The 23,301-nt window shown below is 42.0% G+C and overlaps 1 protein-coding gene across 2 annotated transcripts in view; it reads left to right on the top strand.

Moving 5' to 3' along the window:
- plagl2 (pleiomorphic adenoma gene-like 2) overlaps positions 1-10,827 on the top strand; it is a 53,809-nt gene extending 42,982 nt beyond the window's left edge. For both annotated transcript variants that reach the window (XM_028583635.1, XM_028583636.1), the window contains exons 2-4: positions 6,693-6,869; positions 6,959-7,453; positions 9,082-10,827. In XM_028583635.1, coding sequence (XP_028439436.1) covers positions 7,125-7,453; positions 9,082-10,531 — 1,779 coding nt within the window. In that variant the 5' untranslated portion in view covers positions 6,693-6,869; positions 6,959-7,124 and the 3' untranslated portion in view covers positions 10,532-10,827. The remainder of the gene's footprint in view (positions 1-6,692; positions 6,870-6,958; positions 7,454-9,081) is intronic.
- The last annotated feature ends 12,474 nt before the right edge of the window (positions 10,828-23,301 follow it).

Raw genomic sequence — 23,301 nt, 5'->3', positions numbered from 1 at the left:
CAGTATAAAAGTTTAGGAAAAAGTTTGAGGTACAAAGATTATGGTCCATTCTTCTGGTATATGTACAGTACATTATTAAAGAAAGGCAACAATGGTCATTGAATTCCAAATTTCAAGATTAATGTGCAATAAACAACTGATTTAAAAGAAAAATAACAAAGCTGACAACAGTTTTCTAGATAAAACTGGTGAAAGTTGTGAAACTACAAATGGCCTTTGAAACAAAAACAGATCACTGTATGAGAATACAAAAAATAAATCAATACATGTACAATATATATTGGTTACAGTTGGTTCATATTTCCACTTAAATGTTGCTTGTTTGTCATGTGCAGACACGAGTGTTGAGTGTGTGAGACCAGTGTTTGAACATGAGTGCATCTGGAGCTCGTACCATCACAGTTGATTGTAGCTGCAGACGGATTTACTGTACAAACATAACAGTGGGGGGGGGGGAACAGTGAGCAACCGAAGGGGTTTAAACATGTGGAGTGGGAACACATGAGAGAAACCTCAGCCGGGTTTTCATTAGTTGATTGATACATAATGGGGAACATGAGTGTGAAGTGCTGCAGAGAGACATGCGAGAAACCTACTAATGCACACGCTGGTCGCTCTTTACATTAAAGGATAACTTCAGTTTTTTTCAACCTGGACCCTATTTTCCTATGTTTTTGTGTCCGATATGAACAACAAACCTTCAAAATTGGTCCATTATTAAGCAAGACCGCTGCTGTCGGCGATAGCCTACAAGCTACAATGTAAGTTATGTGGCAATTGTGCACATTTCTATGGAGGATGACCTTTCTGTTAAAGAGTAAGATCCTTTTTTTAAACATAAAAACATACCGTGAAATTGGGTTCGCTAAAGCCACCAAACGCCATGTAAATGAAAAGTGGACTAATGAAGTGAAATACACTTCATTAGTCCACTTTTAGCGGACGAAATTGACGATGCACATTTGCCCCATAGGGTTACATTGCAGCCCGGTCTGCGGCTGCTGCTCACAGCGTTCTCGCTTAATAGACCTTTTTCACGGCAGACATGTTAACATGTCATAGTAGGAAAAGCACAGGTGTATATTAAACCATTAATGATGGCTGCATTCCACTTAGGAGAGGCCCTGGTATTAAACCATTACGGATGGCTGCATTCCACTTAGGAGAGGTCCTGGTATTGTGCATGCTGACTCACTGAAATAGCTTACTGGGACACTTGATGGAACTGAGCCATCGTTAAGGTTATCAATTTCAGCTTTGCTTTTCCTACTGTGACAAGTCCAAATGTCTGCTGTGAAAAAGGTCCATACTGGACCAATTTCAAAGATTGTTGTTCCCATCAGTCACATAGACACAAAAACATAGGAAAAAAGGGTCCATGTTGATTGAAGACCTTATTGAGTTGTAGAAACATGAGAGAGGTTGTTGATTAGTTTTTTTTTCGATTGCTAAACGACAGTAGGCACAACTGAAGCGACATGTGCAAAACTCTAACTACAGTCTGCACAGCAGCAGTTCATGTGGACCAAACTCTAGTTCGTTTTTCATTGCTTGAACACAATTTTCAAAACTCTACACACTTATCTCATGACTTTAACCACAACGTGCACAATACTGTGGATTTACAGCACTTTGTTAAAATGCTAACACACCGCTGTCAAAACCACACATTCAAAACAGAATAGATTTCAGTCTGGCGCCTATCAAACACTGCTAAATGCAAAAAGCATATACCAACATGTCCAGGTAAGATGTCTGAGGTTACGTACACAGCTATAAAAAAAAATAATTGAAAACCACTACTTTTACTATAATAAAACTGTGGACTTCCTGTTTTTCAGAAAGCAATGGAGGTGAAAGCAATGGAAACACCACATTCGTTTTTATTTAGAGATGATGCAGACATCCAATGTGATGAAGAAAACTTGCCGCATGATGCTGGAGATAGGCAGGATTAGTCACGCTATTCTTTGTTACTGTTATGCACCTTTTGATTTCATTTCATTTGATTTATTTAATTGTATTAAGAATGCCTTACACATGAAAAAAAGACATCAAATACAATTGTATTGTGGTCCTCAACACATAACATCAGGACAAGACAAGACACCTACAGAGTGTGTCATAATCAGTGACATAACATAAAAACATTTTTCTTAAATAAATAAAAATAAAAATGGTGACTTGCCCTTTGATCTATTCGGCAACCTTTAATTTTTTTCCAGTAATTTCTTAAATTACTAGACAAAATACTATATTGAAGCAAACTGCTGATTTTCATTCATTCTTGTTTACCTTACATAAAAATTGGTATATTGTAAAATCTATATATTTTCTTTAAAGAAACTATTATGTAGTGTGAGTCACTCATATTGTTCAAACTGTAAAGATGAGAAAGTTTGTAATTTCTGTATTGGTGTTTGATGCTAGTGTTTTTACTCTGTGTGTTCTGAGTGACAGTGTGTGTTATCTCAGTGAGGGTTGTTCATAGTGTCTGGCTGCACTGAGCCTGTTTTGAGACGTGTGTGAAGAGTTGTGTTGCTTGGAATGAGTTGTGCAGGTGATGTGAACTGTTTAGCTCAGGTGACTGTTGGTAGTGCAGACTGTACTTAGAGTTTTACACATGTGACTTCAGTTGTGACCACTGTCGTTTCGCAATTGAAAAAGAACTGTGATAGGCTGATAGAAAATGAATAATGACACTGGTTGACTGAGAAAAAGATTAAGAATGTACTTGGTGATGTACAATTTTCAGGGAAGTGTAGAGATTTGTTGCTTCATGATGGTAGAGCACATGCTTCAATTGTAACTGAGTGCTAACTTACTAATCATACTAATGTAGGCCTGTTCTTCCATACAAAGGCACAGAACAGTAAATACACCAAGGGTGAAGTTGTGAAAAAGGTTAAAAGTTTTCAGGCTGGTTAGCAAACTGCAGGTTAGCAAACAGAAAGTTTTTTGTGTGTCTATCAGTTGTTAGAATTTCTACTTAATGTCAATACAGAAATTAATCTACAATTTAATGCCAGGTTATATATGATTTAAAAGTGATTTAACTACACCAAATTCTGAATTTCAGTGGAGTCAAAAGCTGAGTGGGTTGTTTTTGCTACTCGGCTGAGCTAAGCTAACGCTAGTTAACATTTAGCAGGACTAGTTTAGCTGTATTTTTCTACATCGTGATTGGATTTGGCTACTGCCTCATTTAGTTCTGTTGGATAATAAACTGAATTACCAAGATGCTAGTTGATCAAAATTAGTAGTTACAGCGAGAACTAGGGAGGAAAAAAAGCAAGTACATATTGCTTTAGCTAAGGCTAGCCTTGGCTATCTCATAGCTCTCACTTGGTATAGCTTTCCTACATTAGCTGTCCGTTATAGTTACTGCTTTTACGCCAGTTCTTGCACTATATTGTAGCATTGATAAATGTAAGACTTCCGGAGAGGAAATAGCAGTTTAACGCCAACAAAAAAATGTCAAATTGATGCCTATTGCACTGAAGTGTACAGGCGCTTCCCACAACAGACATTTTGACACATCACAGTAGTAAAAGCACAGGTGTAAATAGTAAAATAAATGATGGCGGAATTCCATTCAGCTGCTTCTGTATCAGGCTCCTGGTATTGTGTGTGCTGGCTCACTGTCACACTGTCATGATGACTTACTGGGACACTTGAAAAGAATGGAACCATTGTTAATGTTATGCATGTAATTGTTAAGGAACACCTGAGCTGTTGTTATTGTGTCAAGTCAAAATATCTTCTTTGGACAAAAGGTCACACTGGGGAATAAAAACTTTTTCTGATTAAAATAAGCACAGAATTCTACCATGAAATATCTAAATATATAGTATTTCATTACAATGAAATTTAAATGTCCTGCTTTGGAATATGTCAGTGAAATATGGAGAGAAGGCATACAAACACATTAAAAAGACTTGGGGCCTGATGTACGTACATTTGCAGATGTAGCGTTACTAGCACCATGGCCAACCTGCAGAAAGCGCACGCTGTGATACTTCACTTTACGTCGTATTTACCAAACCTGCAGTTCATCGGGTAATCGCCGCCTTTCTCCGCCCACTATACCGTAAATTGCGCTGTAGCAAAGCTTCAAGTACTTGTACAATATTTGTAATGTAGCGAAGAGTTTAACAACTGCCGGAATGGAATGTGAACGCTGAGTCGGAGATTCAATGTCATCTTTGATTTCTTCAAGTAACTGTAATATTGCATGGCTGCTTAATCTGTAAAGCATAATGATTTTGTGTTCAGTCAACTGAAAAAGTGTGATCCTTGTGGCAAAAATCCTTTCAGCCCGTCTCCTTGGCCTATGTCTTCGTCTTGCTCGGATTACTGCTGTCATTTCACCAGGAGGCGAGAGAACCCGCTTGTGGCTGGTTTACACCTGCTTTTAAGGAGGCGGAGAATTTTCACCGCAAAATAGAGGCGCGCTTTCACGGGCATTTTTTGTACATACCACGGAATACATAATTAGGTGCACTTAACGTTTCCCCCCATCTCTTTATGGGAAACTCCAACTTTCCCCTTGACCCTCCCTTGAATGCATATGCATGACACGGAAAAGCGCAATTTGCCATTTTTAGTTCCCGCGACAGGCAGTCTGCGCTTTAACCTCAGTGCGGCCTGTTTGTACATACCTCGCCATGCTTTTACGCTCACGTTGTGAAACAAATACGCCTGAAGTGGACGCAAAAGCGTCAGTACATCTGGCCCTCGGTGTATAAAGCCAAGCATCACTGCTTAAGGTGGTACTGGTTAACGATCAGTGATGTGGTAACAAAACAGTGAGATATGTAGGGCAACTAAAACACTTTCATTGAAAAAAGAGTTTTAATGTTATGTATACATAATGCATAAAGCATGATACTATTGCATAGGTCAGTCATTTGGGCTCGTTCAGGCCTGAGGGCATCCGTGCGTGAAGTCACCGCTCCACATGGTCTGTCATGGTGTGCCCTTTGTGTTCAAGCTCTATTTGGTTTATTTCTGTAACATTGATGGTGTGGATTCGCTTCATTGTACTGTATCTGGCTGTCTGTGTGTGCGCCTTTGTGAGTGCGTTTGAGCATACCGGCTTGGGGGGGTTTGTGTGTGTGTGTGTGGGGGGGGGGTTTACATGATGTTGCATTCGGTGTGACCAGAACTATGTGTGTTGTATGTGCTGTTGTGTGCGGAGGAGAGAGACAGGGAGACACGGCATGGTTCAGGCCAGGAATGTGCGATGTGGGTAGGCTGCACAATAGAGCCAGGCTCCCTGAGGGTGGTCAATGGGACGGGTGTCACCCCCCTGCACCCTCCCTGCTGGGTGATGACCACCACACAACGCTACAGCTGTCAGGTCCTCTTAACCACCGCTGTAAACACACATACATTACGAGAACAAACACACGTGTATGCACACGTACACACCGAGACATGCGTGAGCACACAGGCACGCATGTGCTAATGTGCATCTTTTGTCGTAAAAAGAAAATGACATGAACACACAGACACAAAAACTCTCATATGCACGTTTTAGCCACCTGTGGATACGCGGTTGTGCATTTCTATGTAAACATGTAAATATGAGCATCTGCAAAAGCACTCAGAGCAGATTCCAAGATATTTGCTGTCTTTCTCAACTCATTGACCGCTCACACAGAAAGGATGCCATTACATCTGGAGTTGTGTATGTATGTATGTGCAGACATGGCGCATGGGTGTGCATTCTGTCACATATTCCCACGTGTTTACGGGACTTGCATGCTCTCTCGGTTCACGTGACTGGCGCTCGGAGCGCGGCTAACATTGTGCTCAGCGCTGTGTCCGCTCAACCTTGGACTTAGCTGGTGTGTTAGCAAGCAGGAGTCACACAGGTCACTGAGGGTAAATAAGGGAATGCAGAGATGACAGGGAGAGAGAGAGAGAGAGTTCAGCGCTCTCTTTTGGAACATGAGTTAATATAGTTTGTGGTTTATTTTAAATAAACAACTGCAGCTGTTTGAGTGCAGTTTTCAGTCATTCTGTCCACTTTTTCCACCGCAAAGTGTGCGACTGTTTTCGCTTCTGTAAAGAATTTGTTGAATTCAGGTTAACAGGTAGTGCTGGTTCTAGAAAGCCTGAGTTTGTGACACAAACAGCTCTCCACCCCTTCCTCCCCACACACCCTCCACCCCTTCCTCCCCACAACCTTCTCTCCACCCTGAGGGGTTGTGTGTTTTCCCCCTAAGGATTACAGGAGCCTTAACCCGTTTCATAACAAGTACGCACATGTACATAAACACACACAAAGCTGGCTTTGTGCACTATGCTGTCATCTGCAGACACACATGATGAGGCTGTGTAATTGCATTCCATCGTCACACGTTTGGCTATACAAGTACGGGTGTGTTATGCTGTGACTGTGATTGAGAGTCATCATGGACAAAACAGTTTTTTGCTAAACCTTTGCAGCTCGTGTCAGGTCAGTCAGACTTGTCGTTCAGCTCCCCCTAGTGATCTCAGAGGAAACTTGCTTTTGAAGTGTAATTTGCAGATGACATGCTCAGATTCTGGGGTTTTGAGTTGTTGTCTACATCAGTGCATTTTGTTAAAAAACGTTGTCAAAGTTTTTAGAATAAAAGGATGCATGCAGTCACATTTTTGTTAACTTACCTTTTCTGTTTGTCATGTTTGCTCTCTCCTTGCAGGACGGTAAAAATGCAGAGCAGTGTTTCCCACTCACCGCCAACCATAGCTGTTGGGACCGGGTGAGGAGGAGAGAACAAGAGAGCGAAGGAGAGGAGCGACTGAAGCAGAGAGCGAGAGAGAGAGAGGGAGAGAAGAAAAGTGCAGAGACGAAAGAAGGACAAGAAGTATTTCAACAGGTAAACAGTTGGCTTTATGTGAAAAATATGTCTAATGTAATCTAACTTAGCAGTTAGCTTCAAAGCATGCACTTTCTATCTCACCGCAGATTTTGGCTTACCTGGATCATTGGCCCTTCCTGTGAGCTGTTGAGCGTCTTCTTTTTTCGATAACCCCCTCCCCCCCTCCCCTCCCCTCCACAACTTCCCAAGTTGAGCCTGCAAGGCAGGGGAGCCACAAGTATATTTTCATGGCAGCGGCACTCTAGGGCTGCCATGGCAGCTGCTGCCGCCGATGCCTCACACCGTATTACCGCACTGACGCCGGAGGAAGAGGGACGACGGACTGCCGCCAAGCTGTTTGGGAGCGCCGCCCCGCTGCCACGGATAGAGCGAGAGAGAGAGAGGGGGAGAGAGAGAGAGAGGGAGAGGGAAGGAGAAAGGGTAGGGAAAGCGAGTGGGAACGAGTGTTTGGCGTGCGGGGCCCTGTTCGCCTCACAGGAGAAGCTCCGGCTGCACGCCTTGAGTCACACAGGAGAGAAACCCTTCCACTGCTCACAGCCACACTGTCCCAAGGCCTTCAGCTCCAAATACAAACTCTTCAGGTACTGAGAATTAATCATATCGCTCAATTCACATCCTTTTAAATACAGCCTGAGGCATGGTTTCTTTAGCTTTCTTAAAGTCCTCATTGAGCAACTTTAGAAAGGCTATACTTTTGACTTTTATTCAACATGTGTGAGACTGAAAAAGTAGTGACTTAAGTAGTGTGACCGCAATGTTTTTATTCACTTGACCCAGATTTAAAAAAAATGGCAGCCTGCAAAACTACACGGTACACTACGCGGTACACTATGCGGTACGCTACGCGGTACACTACCGCGTACACAATGCCGTACAATTGACAAAGCGCAGGCATTCCTCTGTTTTGGTTGCCGATGAAAGGATTCAGCGAGCGTTGCGTTGAAGATGATATGTTGCGTCACTATGGTGATCATCTGAGAATCAGGCCTACACTGAGGGGGTACCTTCTTCAGTGGAAAACAAAAAGAAAAGTACTGGTAGCAAAAGAGTGAGTGAAGCAGAGCTTTACCATACATTAGTGGAGTATTTAAGAGCTCAACAGCCAGACATTTCCCTCACATGGTGGAGACCAAAGTCAGAGCTAAAAAGAAAGTAAATGTTGGACTTACATTCATCAGTTGGCCGAGAACAGGACTCTAAATTAATGAAAATGTTGCTAATTCTGTAAGTAATTTCTGGACGTGTAAATGAGCAACTGTTAAATATCAATGATATGTTTACAATCAATGCAGGTTTAAGGGACTAATCTCAAACTCATCAACATACTAGGATGTTTGGAATACTGTGAATCCCAGGAAGTGGTTCCAAAACCTATTTTGGGTCCTGGCTGCAAACCACTGTGACTCATTTATGTGGACAAGTGGTTTGACTAAGAGGAAGTCATGCCTCACATTAGCATGCACACTACTGACAGACTGCATAACCAATGTGACATTAAAGGAACATGCCAACTTATTGGGACTTTAGCTTATTCAACGTATCCCCCAGAGTTAGATAAGTCCATACATACCCTTCTCATCTCCGTGCGTGTCATAACTCTGTCTGACGCACACCACCGCTAGCCTAGCTTAGCTCAGATCCTGGAGGTCCATCCTCCATCTAGCCTACTGCTCCCAATAAGTGATAAAATAACGCCAACATTTTCCTATTTACATGTTGTGATTTGTATAGTCACAGCGTGTACACATAACAAGGTCACATGAGACACAGCCATCTTCTTACCGTAGACATACTGGGAACTATATTCTCAGGAGGCAAAGCACTGCTACTCTCTGCTACTTGGGCGGAGTGATTTGCTCGCAGCACGTGAGGAGCAGAGAGTTCGCCTGGAGTTCGCTCAGAGTTGGAGTAATCACAACATGTAAATAGGAAAATGTTGGCGTTATTTTGTCACTTACTGGGAGCAGTAGGCTAGTTGGAGCCGGTTACCTCCAGCATCTGTGCTAAGCTAGGCTAGCGGTGAGTGCGTCAGACAGAGTTGCGACACGCACGGAGATGAGAAGGGTGTGTATGGACTGGGTGTATATCTAACTCTGGGGGATACGGTGAATAAGCTAAAGTCCCAAAAAGTTGGCGTGTTCCTTTAAGACAAGGAATGTGTAACACCCCTACCATTTACAATCTCTCTTTTTTTTCTTGTGTTTCCCAGGCATATGGCCACACACTCTCCACAGAAGACCCATCAGTGTTCGTTCTGTGAGAAAATGTTCCACCGCAAAGACCACCTGAAGAACCACCTGCAGACCCATGACCCCAACAAGGAGGCCTTCAAGTGTGAAGAGTGTGGGAAGCACTACAACACCAAGCTGGGATATAAGCGCCATGTGGCCATGCACTCTGCCACGGCCGGGGATCTCACCTGTAAAGTGTGCATGCAGAGCTACGAGAGCACGCCCGTGCTCTTGGAGCACCTCAAGAGCCACTCCGGGAAGTCTTCGGGCGGCACCAAGGAGAAAAAACACCCGTGCGACCACTGTGACCGCCGTTTCTACACGCGGAAGGATGTGCGACGGCACATGGTGGTCCACACGGGCCGAAAGGACTTCCTATGCCAGTACTGTGCCCAGCGCTTTGGCAGGAAGGACCATCTGACGCGCCACGTGAAGAAGAGCCACTCGCAGGAGCTGCTGAAGATCAAGCCGGAGCCTCCCGACATGCTAGGTCTTTTGGCTTCTGGGTCGCCCCCTTGCTCTGTGAAGGAGGAGCTCAGCCCCATGATGTGCGGCATGGGTCCCAACAAAGACCCTATGATGGGCAAACCGTTCCCCAGCGGGGCCCCTTTTCCGATGGGCATGTACAACCCCCACCATCTCCAGGCCATGTCTAATTCTGGGGTGGGTCACCCGCACCCGTCTCTGATGCCCAGTCCCTTGTCTGCAGCTATGGGCATGGGCTGTCACATGGAATCCCCTGGTCCTCTTCACCCACACTCCCACCACCACCACCACCACCACCATCACCACCACCACCACCATTCCCCTCCGCTGCCCCAGCACCACCAGCCCCAGGCTCCCCAGCAGCAGCACCAGCCCCAGCCAGCCCCCAAATACCAGCTGGGATCTACCTCATACCTGCTGGACAAGCCCTTGAAAGTGGAGATGGAGAGCTTCCTCATGGATCTGCAGAGTGGCTCTCCAGGCCCGGTTCCCTCTGCAGAGCCACACGCTGCTGCCTCACCCCACAAGGACGGACTGGAGTCCACCTCGGGCCTGGTGGACGAGCTTTGCGGGGATCACCTCCTGTCCAAGAGCCCTGCGGTGATCGCCGAGTCTCTGTGCGCTGCTAACATGGACTTCTCCCACCTGCTGGGCTTCCTGCCCCTCAACCTGCCTCCCTACAGTGCCCCCATGAGCACGGGAGGGCTGGTGATGGGCTACACCTCATCCGCGACCCCCTCCTCTTCCTCCTCCTCTTCCTCATCTCTGCACGCTGCCGAGCCCCACGCCGCAGCACCTCTTACCTCTTTGCAACCGCAACCTCAGGAGCAGCAGAGCTCCAGCGGGGGTCTGGGCCTCGGACCCCTGCACCCCCTCCCACCAGTGTTCAGCTCCAGCCTTAGTACCACCACGCTGCCTCGCTTCCACCAGGCCTTCCAGTGAGAGAGCCAGCCCTTGGCCCAGCCAAGATGGCCTCCGTACCAGCCTCAGCTCAGTATGGATATTTCGGGTTGTGGTTCTTTTACAGTGCCTGTTGAAGAAGTTGGAGAACTAGAATAAATAAATTCACACATGAACACTTAGAAGCCTTACCTGAAAGTGCACAAAAGCTTTTAATTGAGCCTTAAAAGGAAGTTAGACCCCTTTGAGCAAAAAAAGGAAAGGTGAGAAAAGAAGTTGAAGGAGCTTTTATTTGGGCTTTTTGCCTTTCCCCCCCCCATCCTATAGTTATAACAATGTATTAACCCATCCTTTTTTATTTCCATTTACTTCCCCTTTTATCCCCCTTCCATCCCCCTATTTAGTAGTATAGAGGGCAGGATCAGTAGGCCAAAAGGCATGGTACTGCATACTTAAAGTAATAATATAAAAAAAAAAATCTAAGATAATTTTTTAGTGAAGATTATCTGTCTTGTTGTGACCCAGAAAAAAATATATAGTTTGAAGTGGATATTTTGTTTTACTTTATTTTTCTTTTCCAAATGTAAGAACATGTCACATCTTGAGTTTTGAACCACCCACTCTAATTACCTAAATGTAACAATCCGTACAGAGAGCCTCTCTTCTCTCTCTCTCTCTCCCTCCCAGTGAAGGAATGAAGAGATATAGACATTCACACACAGCCAACGATCAAACCTTAACTCTAAAACCCCCCCTCTGCCTCTAAAGAAGTGCTCTTTAAAAAAGATTTTTTTTTTTAAACGAGATAGATGTCCCTTTTTATTTTCATTTAACTGTAACCGATGTGCTCCTAGAGTCAGTTCAGTTGTATTGAAAAGCTCACTAAATGAAAAACGGACTCTTATGATAATGAATGATGAGAGACCCGTTTGCTGCCAAACTCCGAGACCAGTCGCACACGTGGCCACAGTTTTAAGCAAAAGAAGAAAAGAAAATAAGAGCGAAACGTGAGTGAAAGTGTGTGAGTTGGTTGAAAATGATGTAATATCACGCTGGCTTTTTTTTTTTTTTTTTTTACTTGTTCCTTAAGAGAAGCACTTTAAAAAAATAAATAAAAAAAAGGCAGAAGAAGAAGGCACTTAAACCTTTAGGAATCTCCTTTCTCGTGACTCCCAGAGGTTTTCACTGCCTGAGACAGAGACGTTCTCCTCACTCTCCTTCCGTCACCCGTCTCCCTTCCGAACAGTTATCTTTACAAAATTCCCCTGAGAATTGAATAATGATAATTGCAGCAGTTACGTGGCTGCCCAACATACCTAAAATATATATATATATATGGAACAAACACATCTTTAGGCAGTCTTTCAAAAAGATGCATCATCAAGGTAATGATGAACCCTGACATATGTGAATGGCAAAAGAAAACAAAAGAATTTCAGTGACAGATGAGTAAAAAAGAAAATGTGTTAAAGAATGTTATTGCAGTGTACGAAATATCTCAAAAATGAATATTATTATTATTGCTTTTATCTCAGTAAGGTGTATTTCTAGGTAGACGTATTCAAACTAAGTGATGATGTATTTTTGATGTCTGGCAGTTTTACATTTGTGTGTATCTTGCATTTTTGATCAAACAAAATGGATGAAGTATTAGCTTTTTCCCTTAAGCTTTCTCTGTCCTATCCGATCTTTACCTTTACATGTACTTGAGTTATAGTATAGCGGAATCAGAACTGTGGATGGGAAATATCTATAGAAGGCTGTTAGAATTAGGATTTGAACTAGATAGATTGTTGGGATGCTGACAATGGATGGCCGACGAAATCTCTTTTTAGCCAGTGGAATATGTAACCCCTGCGCTGTGGTGAAATCTCAGCCGATTTCACTACAAGCTCAGTGGCAAGTGGAAGTCTTGGAGTTTAGATCCTTTCTAACCATTCACCAACAGCCTAGTTAAAAAAAAAAAAAAAAAAACCTGAGCCCAAAGTTAACCCGAAGCTTCAAAGTGAAATCGGTGCTCTTCATCGAACGTTCGGTCTATGGCATGACCAACAGCAACTGGCGTATCCATGGCCACACGCGGAGCTGAACTCCTTCATCACGTGGGATAGTTCATCTTGTACGGAAAATGTTGTTCCGGTCATAGATCACAAGTCCTCGTTCACTTTTGCCTATAGCTCCAATCGCAATTTAAATGCTGAGTAAAAAAACAACAAAGAAAGGACAGAAACCAGGAAAAACATAGTTCATGAAAAAATGAAAAATAAAACACATGTTGCTGCTTTTAGCTACGGTTGGTGATGGACGACAACTGTAGACCACTAGAACATTTACATTTTATTTTTTTTAATTTCTTTTTGCAAGATGGACAGTGAGCTAAAAACATGCACAAACGGAACCGACAAAGTGTTCATCATCCCCAGGCCCCATCCCCTCTGTACTCTTTCCCCCCCCTCCTCATCCTCTCTCAGCTGCTTTGTAGAGTCCAAGGTAAAGGGTCTGAAAAATACGGCGATATCTTGAAGAAAAAAAAAAAAAAACACCTCTTCACTGAATTCCCAGGCTTTGACATTCAAAGCACAGGGGGACACTGACTGACTGCATAACTTGGGGGAGATTGCTCATAGTCATATATTTGTTTTGTTTGTTGTCATATGATATATTATTTTCTGTTTGTATAAAACAGGACCTCGAAAAAACAACACAACACATCACCTCATTTTTATTTGTTTTTATTTTTCTTACCAAAACCTGGGGAGAAGAAACTCCATTTTTGCACAATTGCTTGATACAAAATGCTACGAGTGTTTATCGGATTATGTTTTTAAAAAATACTGTAGGATATGAAACCCCCCCGACGATGAGCGTGTTAAGACAGGCGAGTATGTCTAACGTCGGGAGGCAGGAGCAGCTAAAAATTCTGAATCAGCAAGCACTGATGTAAGAAACCCCCCTCCACAGTCTGACTGTTTATCACAACTTTATCTCAAAAATGGTAGATTTTATAATCCAAGTTCGGAACTAATTTGAAACATGTATAAGTCTCCCCCCCCCCTGGAAAGTCATTATTTTGATAATTTGATTATTTTGAATGACTCTCGCAAAAATGATCAAACCTTTTATTGATCCTAAATAAATTAGCTGTCGGCACCTTTGTGAGACTTTAAACATTTTATATATATATATATATATATATATATATATATATATATATATATATATATATATATATAAAAGGCAAGATTTAAATTTGATCTTTATAATGATCTTAAAAAAAAAGATTGTTTTTAAGAAAAAAACCTCTTGGCTTAAGCCAAATTTGTAGCAATCAAATTGAGCATTTATACTTTTGTAACAAATATTCATTTAGCCCTAAAAAAAGACAAAAACAAACAACAAAAAAATAAATGAAAGAAAAGCTTTTGGCATGTATTAAGTTTGTCCTCCCTGGGTTTCTGTGAGCTAATCTGAATTCTAGCACTTTCAACCTTGAAAAAAAGAAAAGAGAGAAAAAAAAAAAAAGAGTATTTTTTTCTTTTAAATTTCAGCTAATATGTTCATATGTTTTTAATTTTGTATTGATCCTGTATATGTACGTGCCATTAGTTTGATGTGTAGACTTTATCAAGCTTTGTGTATTTCTCTTCTCCAAAAGAATAACAGTATTTTTGATAGACTTTTCACTAATATCCTTCTAAATAAGAGCCGCCCCACCCCCCCTGTCCCTTCTCCTCTGTAACCTTTTTTTTTCCTTCTTCGCTTTTGGGTAAACCAGCTTTGCCTTCTCTCTCTCTCTCTCTCTCTTTCTCTCTCTCTCATAAATGTATCTAATCAAACTCTATAGCCAAGTGCTGGAAGAGAACAGCAACAACGTATCTGTTATTCTGAGGCGGTGAGAAACGAGACGGTTGTCAGTAGAGTGACAAAAAAAGCCACAACCAGACCAGACCACAACCTGCCATTAAAAAAAACCCGCTGTTGCGACAGAGACCCATCTGCACGCCATTTTTAGACCGTGTAACTGAAGAAAGAAAAAAAAAAAAAAGAAAATGACATGAAGTCAGTGACCCCAAAACTTAGCACTTAAAGCCTACAGCCATGGTCACTACACTGGTTGTTCCTGCCAAGAGGAACAACATGCTGGTAATGATGCTGCGTTCCAGGCAACCCGTAACTCGTGTTTTCACAACCTTCTACCTGTGAAAGTGCCCTGGAACGGCAGTCAAACCCGTAACTTACTACCCGTGAACTCGTACCAGATCGTTGTACTCCCGCTTACAGTTTTTGACGTCACACACACACAAACAACAATGGCGACCCCTGTTGATGCTGTACAGACGCCGGTGATTATCGGTGAGAAATAGAAAGAAATAGACATAAATGACGTAAAGTAATTCCGCACATTGTAATCAAAACAATACACATACGATTGTGTACCACTACAGGTTATGTTTATTAAATGAAGCCCAAAATATGTCGCCGACTAGAAATCACTAGTATCAGCTAGCGCCAGCTAACGTCAACGTTAGGTAGCCGCTAGCTAACGCTAGCTAGAAGGGTTTGTGGTGACTTTGTCTGGAACGCTACCATGACTCTTATGTGTGAATAGTGTTCTAAAAATGACTTGTTTTCCCATTGCAAAGTGGCTGCAGATGTGGCTAAATGAATGTTACTAAAGATAAACTCATCACGTAGTCGAAAAGGAGTATTATCTTTAGATAATTGAAGACAGAAGTGAAAAAACGTGGCCGTATACGTAGCTGTGAAACACTATCGGACCACCTGCGCTCATATTGGTGACGTTTTTTTATTTTTTTTTATAGAGGTGATTCACCCAGGACTGGGTCAGTTGTTCTTCATAGTGGGATCATTCTGGGGATAATGGGCCCCGTCTCTGGGCTCATTTACGCCAATCTCTATGGAAGCACATTTCTGCTAAGAAAAGAATTAAAAGAGAAAAAAAAATAACACAAAAAGATAGGCAAGATAAAAAATAAAAATACCCTTGATAAATCACACATTTGACTTAAGAAGTCAAAATTATTCAGCGCTAAATCAAAAGGATGACTTACTAAGTAAAAATTTGACTACATTTACATTGCTACGTTTTGGTTTAAAAACAAATATCTTTTGCTGTGTTTGCACTTTGCATTCCCCCTGATCTGGCGTTTCCGAGCCCTTAAACCTGGAGACGTTTGGAAACCGTTCTGAGCGCGTTTTGGTTTGGACTCTCCGGGGTTGTGTCGCAGTCTCAACGGCCGCAAACGGCGACCTTTCGCAACACTGTTTCGCCGCGTGATTGGGTCACGACGTCTCGTTCTTCTGAGACTAAGCTACTAACGTTACCATGGCGGAGTCTCCATTCTGCCTCCTGTTTATGCCCAGTGTACGAGAACGTTGATGAGATATTTTGGTCGTATACTAGTTCTTCTACTGGAGCTTAAAACGCTTGTGTACACGGAGATCGCTTTCGGCTCAAAACTCCTAAAAAACCAAAAACGTAGCAATGTAAATGTAGCCTTACTCTCTAGTAATTCTGATGTCTGACAAAGTCCAAATTTAGCCTCTTCAATTTTGAATAATTATCACAATTTAGACTAAGTGAACATTTTTAATATCTTCATAATTTTGAGTTTCAGCTAATACATACAAAATTATTACAAACTTACTTAAGACTTAATTAAGACATACTATATGATAATAAAAAAAACACAATTTTAACTTACCATTAGTATTTTTGCATAGGTTTTTCTATCTTTTTTTTCTTTCTCTGGCAGAGATGTGTGTGTAAGCAGACACAAAAAGGCGATTCCAAAATGAGAGCGACTCTGAAGCGCTTACTATAAAAAATTTCCTCCGCTGACATTGATGTTATTCTGTTCCTTGGCTTGGCTGTGTAGCTCCATTACCTCGACCTGCACCTACTAGGGATGCACTTATCCTCACCCTTTCCTGTTTTTGCTACTAGGTGCAGAACACAAACATTGTAAGGGAATTTGTTCATCAGTTTAACTGATTGGATTTTAATAATGCTCTTTTCTTTCTCTCCCTCTCTTTTTTGTTTTGCTTTTAGTACGAAACTGGGTACTGTCTGATGCAGGCAGCATCCACATGTAGTTTTATATATTTCTAGCTTAATGTAAGTCTTGCATTCCAACCTCTTTTGTGTATCTTGTTTTAGTGCCATTTTTATTTTTTTTATCACTTGCTATAACAGCCACCTCTGGAATTAAAAAGGGTGAAAAAAAAAAGGCGAACGAAAATAGAATATTTGCATTCACTTACACTATTTTATATAGCATGGAGTTTATCAACTACAGGGAGAATTATATAAATGATGTGCTTCGGAGAAAAGAAAAAAAATGAGAAGTCTTGCTTTTTTGTTACATATCTCACATGCAATCAGTTGCTGCAATGTAGAAGTGACAGATTTGTATATTGGTTGATCCAAAGAGATGATGAACACAACAACAGAACTATTGACTTATTGTACAGTACAGTGTATCTTGGAGTTGTCATGTGTTATGTTGAAATGATTAAAAAGACAAACCAGCGGTTTCATACCCTCTTTGCATTCTATTTCTTCATTCTTCTTATTTCTTCCTCTGGGTTCATTTGTAAAAAGTGAAAATCCATTCCAAAACAACAGTATCTGAAGTCCTCATTTAAAAACATTGTTTTCTGCCTAAGGCAGGGGTCTCCAACGTGTTTTAGGCCAAGGACCCTTTAGCTGAAAGAGAAACGGTGCAGATGGATGGATGAAAATGAATGGATATTAATATATTATTTATACATCATGTTTTAATGTTGAACATATATGTGGAAAGCACAGTGACTCCTTAAGTTGAATTGTATGACTACTATAGTGGCTACTTATCGATAGCTTTTCTTCAATTTTCAAATTAAAGGTTTCTTTTTCACATATATCTATATCTATATATATATAGATATATATATATATTTTTTTTAAATCCAAAACTGGTGGAGAGACTTTTGGGGGGGGGATATCTGAGCTGGTAGGAGCAGTAATTTTCTTCCATCCATCACATTCAGTTTAGGACATTTCTATTTTTCTGAGGACTCTGGCCAACTGCTTAAAAAGCAGAGTGGGGCCAGAATGGTTTGAGCAGACTACACAGATGAAGTCAGTGTTTTCTCATGTATTTGGCGGGGGCTGGGGGGGGGGTTAATGGGTCCCCCCTTACGTTTTTCAATACAAAAAATATGCAATTTCACATCTTTTTGGACCATTATTATCGCCATATTTGTGTCTAAAAGGCTGAAAAAGCTAGAACAGATCATAAATAAATAACACTCAAAAAGCCTAAAGACAAAACTTTCTAAAAAAAATCCAGTGGCGACCAATCATTAAATCTGACAAAAAAAGTAATTTAGTTAGTGTTGATGCTCACATTGATTTTACATTTATTCGGCTTAGGTGCTGACCAAAATTGCTTGGGTGCTGCACTTAAGCTTTATAATGGTAGGGAAAACCCTGGAAGTATTATTCTCATTCTCCCTCTATAGGCATTCACCACATGACAGGAAACATGCTCAGAATGTGACTGAGTAGTTAAATGTGTACTATACTTTATGTCAGCTATGGAAGGGGTATATTATCACGAGTAAATTGCCGAATCTATAATTCGCATATTTTGATTTTTTTATTTAAACGAAGAAATGTAGAAAGTAATGAAATTTCAAGTGAAGCGCCCTACTAAAATAGAGTTTACAATGCCATCCCAGAATATCTCAGGATAATCTGACTATTGGCTTGAGTCCCAGTGTGTGTGTGTGTGTGTGTGTGTGTAACACTCATATTGGACCAGGGTCTGGATTATGTCTCAGAGCTCTGCACCAGTATGCCATGCATGCATAGCTGAGTGTCAAGATGACCCTAATTATAGTACGATGGAGCTAACCTATACTTACATCAACTGAGCTGACTCTCACACATACACTTACGGGATGCCAACTGTGCCATAACTCAGGAATAGAAACTCTTTTGGTTTTTGTATAATTTCCTGAGGAGGAACCTGGAGAGCTCGTCAAAAAGGATTTCAGAGGACCGAGACACCACAACACGGGTTTTGTGATTTGATCATAGCCTCCTAGAACGCTTTGGAAACACAGAGGGACAAACCAGGAATTAACACCTTGACAGGCACACGCACACGCACACACACACTAACATACTAATGTTGCATGTTATACCGATACTAGAAATACATCGCAATACCCTTGGAATCCCGCTGGAGGGAGAATTTTGTCTTTCTTAAGATAATTTTTTTTGGGGCTTTTATGGCCTATAATTGATAGGATAGTTTCAAGACAGGAAAGGGGAGAGAGAGGGGGGACAACATGCAGCAAAGGGCCGCGGGCCCACTACTGGGTGAGCTAGAGTTCCTCCCGGAGCGAGCGGTCAAAAAATAAACTGCAGGTCCTGGGATTTAGCTAAGACTAACCAGAAGGCTGGCGTCAACAGAAAAGCAGGTCATGAACTGCTAGCCGGCTGCCCAGTCGGGTTCTGCTGCGAGCTGGTGTATATCAGCAGAACTCCGCTCAAAGACTACAGACTAAATGTACTGTTACAAAGCTAAGCTAACCTGGGCTCGTGGGTGGGGTGGGAAATCTGGAGCAGGAGAAGTTAACCTTCTCCTTGATTTCACGTTGTTTATGGAGAAGGAGAACCAGGAAATGAGTCGGGGGAAATGCAACGCTACCAAGCCACGGCCGGGCGACGCGTAGTTACATTTTTTTCGAGAGGAGCGCGTCATGCTGCGGCGCAGGGTCCGGCGTAGTCGCAGAGGGCTATGTGGGGGTACGCCGTCGATTCGACACACAACCATAAAGAGGCCATTACCGCCCTCACCGGGCCAGCCCCGCTCTTCTTTGTTGTTGTAGTTCAGGCTTTTAAAGGGTGTATTTACAAAAGTTGTACTGTGGGAAAGCAAGAATAGTCCCTTCAGCGTCTTGGTCTTCAATAGTGTTCTCGGCGTGGTAGCGTCTGGTATGCAGCTGTCCGCCTACAGCGTGCTGTCCCCGTGACGAAACAACCTCCTGATTGAACCTATTCCACCACTCCCACGTGAGGTGCAGCACCGGCCCTATCAGCTTACTGCTCGTTACATCGACCTCTCAGAACAGTCCTGAGAAGTTAAGATTGGCAATCGTTTCGGAATCTTTTCAAGAATATTCCGTAATTCGGTTAACACGTAATCCACCAAAAAGCATGCGGTGAAGTGTTAGGTTAATCCTTGCCGCGTTTCTGTGAAATAAGACAGAAAGGAAAAGCGACATGGTGAGCGACATTCTCTTCACAAACGCCACTTTGATACACCACAGCGATTAGTGTTAGCAGTGAGCTGCTACAGGGGGCGCCGTTTTAACAAAAAAAGAAGTCTCGCTCGGGGGTCGGCCTCTAGCTCACCAGGTAAGAGCGTTCGCCCCATGTTGGCCGAGTCCTGCAGCGGCGCAGGGTTCGAATCCGACCTGCTGCGTGTCATACCCCATATCTCTGCACTTTCAGATAAAGGGAAAAGCCCCCAAAAATAATCTTAAACACACACACCTAGTACAGCACGTCCATGAAGTCGCAGGCAAGCGACATCAAAAAAAGAATGGTGGTTATTATAACCATCTATACAATTTAATTATAAGTACTCCAGTCCATCCTGAGACTGAACAGTCCGCATGCGTGAAATTGAAGAATATTACATCATTTTCATACTCAACTTGTCATCACTTTATTGTTTTGTCATTGTACATTTCGTAAATTGGACATTCTGTAAAAGAAACCAAGAGAAAAGTAGCAGGACCAAGTTTCTTTTGAGTCATCATGAGCGTCATGCTTTTTTGGCTAAAACGATGACAGGATCATTACAGAGAGCGCCACAAAACAGCGAAACGCAACAATTACAAAGCAGTTTTCTTTTTATGTACATTGTAAACCCCTCTCGATCATAGGCCTACATACGTGCGCGTGACCCGGGGCCTTTATTTTTTTTAAAGTCTATTTGTAAAAAAAATCTCCTCTGGCATATGCACTTCCAACAGCAGGAGAGGGTCTGTCTGCCTTTACATAAGACAGCAGCCGAGTGTCAGTATCCCTCTGACTGTAATACAGAGGGTGGTCCAGTAAATGTGGTAGGCCAGTGGAAATAAATCAAAGAGTAATGGTCAATACACTCATTTGAATTGAGGAAACCTCTGGGGCTTTACTGAGCAGTCACGTCCCGTAGCAAGTGGCAGATGTAACTTCATTTTGGCTTGTCTCGCTGTCTTCAAACAGCGCTTTCGTACTTTAGCAAGTGTTGGGTTGGCTTGATTATGAAGGCAGACGAGGAAGATGTTGTTTTGCCCCTTGGACAATCCGGGTCGATCTTAACTAAAACCAGTTTGGATGGTAACCTTAAAGACTGGGATAGAATACAATGCAATATTCACCCAAAGGGCTCAGAGTGCAGCGTGGTGGTTAAGTTTAATCTTTGAAGACTTATTTGTTTAGGAGCTGGTAGTCTATATATCGACAACATCTCATTTCCGGGATTGTTCAGGTGCCGCCGGAAATTCGGCCCGGATGTCCGCCACCGTTCGCTTTCTTTGTGTTGCCGTTCTAAACTCCGGTGGAGTACTTATGAGGTTAACAGCTCCTCAGATCTCTGCAGGGTAAATCCAGACAGCTAGCTAGACTATCTGTCCAATCTGAGTTTTCTGTTGTACAACCAAAACAACTTTTGAACATACACAAGTTCCACCAAAACAAGTTCCCTCCCGAGGCTATTTTGCAGCGGCACCGTGGCTCCGCCCGGCGCTCAGCGCCCCCCCAAGACGATTGTGATTGGTTTAAAGAAATGGCAACATACCAGATCACGGATTCTCCTATCCCACAATGCCAATCTGACAAGCCAGAGCCCCCTCCGCAGCGCCGTGGAGGAAGGTCTGGCAACGCGAGACTAAGTAGCTTGTGATGCTTGATGACAATGCATCTTCTCTGCTTGTTGGAATTCTTTAGAATATTCTCGTAGGACTAAAATCTGGCCCTGAACATCCACCATGAACTCTACTGCAATTATATACACCGGTGTTTTGCTGAACTTGTGTTATCTGATCTGTCAGAAAACAATAACTATAATATATATATATATATATATATAAATAATAGGATTAGAATGACTGCACGTGTTGTCTTTAAAGGAACGCTCATTCCCTTTCTTGCCGTTAGACGTACACTAAATATGAATCTACCTCCAGCAGTTGGTTAGTTTAGCTTAGCATCAAGAAGTGAAACAGTAAAAAAAAAAAAAAAAAAAAAAAAAAAAAAAAAGATAGCCTGGCTAGATTTTTTTATGCCTTTTGATAGGCCCAGTGTAGCTGTTTCCGTACTCTGTGTTAAGCTCGGCTGCTGGTTGTAGATTCATATTTTAACTCCTGGCAAGAACGCCAATAAGTGTATTTCATAAAATGTCAAACGATTCCTTTAACAGCAGGCTTACAATGCGATTTGATTAATATAATTTATATTGTGTAATTTAGCCAAAGTAAAATACATGGGTTGTCCATGGGAAGCCCTTAGCTCGAGATGCTTGTCAAACTAGATTTTTTAAAAATCAGGTTCCACCCATGCTGTAAATGCAATTTTAAGGTTTCCAGCTGAAAAATCTGATTTAGAAAAGTAAGACCACATTTTCGTCGCCCCCAAAAAATGGGAAAGTGAAGGGGGGGGGGTGGGGGACAAAACACGAGCTGTAATTCAACAATACATTATAACTATACAGATCTATTAAGAACACTGCATTACATTTCAATGCTCTGCAACCCATCGACACCCAAGCACTGTCAAAATGATATCCCTCACTATCGGTAGAAGAAACATACAGAGGTGATCCTGCTGGCATTCAAAGTGTTTTCATATTTTACATAAAAAAAAAAAAAAAAAAAAAAGTATCATACAGCAGATTCAAACTTGAAGAAATGAGCCATCATTTCTCAACGTAACTGGTCCTTTGAAATAACCATCACAAAACAGTGATTTTTGCCCTCTCTCCATTACTGCATAGTTCAGCAGGCACCCTGCACTGCTAAGGCTACACCGACGGCATTAATGAGCAGAAACATTTATACTTTTTTTTGTAAGTCTCTACTGGAAAAGAGTCTAACACGAGTGTGTGTTGCAGACTTCCAAATACAAAAGGTTAACTCCTCCTTGTCATTTTAGTGTCGACTATAGCTTTTCTTTTTCTCCAACTCCAGCGGCTCCAGCCAACAGCCCACTGCTTCAGGGCATCGGGTTCACAGTCCCATTCAGAGAGGTTCTGCATCATTAGGAGCAAATGGACCAATAGTTTGACATTTATAAAAGACTCATTGTTTTTGGAAGGAGAAGCGAAATATCTTGATTACAGTTGTGGTTAACATGGTCACACCAGGACATGGAAACTAGAGTAAAAATAACACATTTAATTTATCCTTTCTTGAGTTACAATGTAGAACTGCCCAGCATGATTTCCATCCTTATCAGTTCAACACAACAAAGTCAACACCATAACCACAGTTGAGACTCCCCCCAATCCTTCCCTGATCTCAAAAAGTCTCTGAAATTAAGTGACATTTGAAAAAAAACAGACGTTGGAAAGAGGAAAGACAAAACTTATGTAAGAAAATCAGATGAAGTAGCTTCGCAGAAGATAATCGAAAGAAATTAGGTCAGACAAAATGAAAATAAAAACCTGGATAAGTTAGACTCATAATAAATGAGAAGACAAAAACAAAAATGTGCAGAAACATTGGACAAGCTTTGGCCCACTGTGTTG

Source organism: Perca flavescens, chromosome 7, assembly GCF_004354835.1.
Source record: "Perca flavescens isolate YP-PL-M2 chromosome 7, PFLA_1.0, whole genome shotgun sequence".
NCBI lineage: Eukaryota > Metazoa > Chordata > Actinopteri > Perciformes > Percidae > Perca > Perca flavescens.
This window is presented reverse-complemented; position numbering and strand designations above follow the sequence as displayed.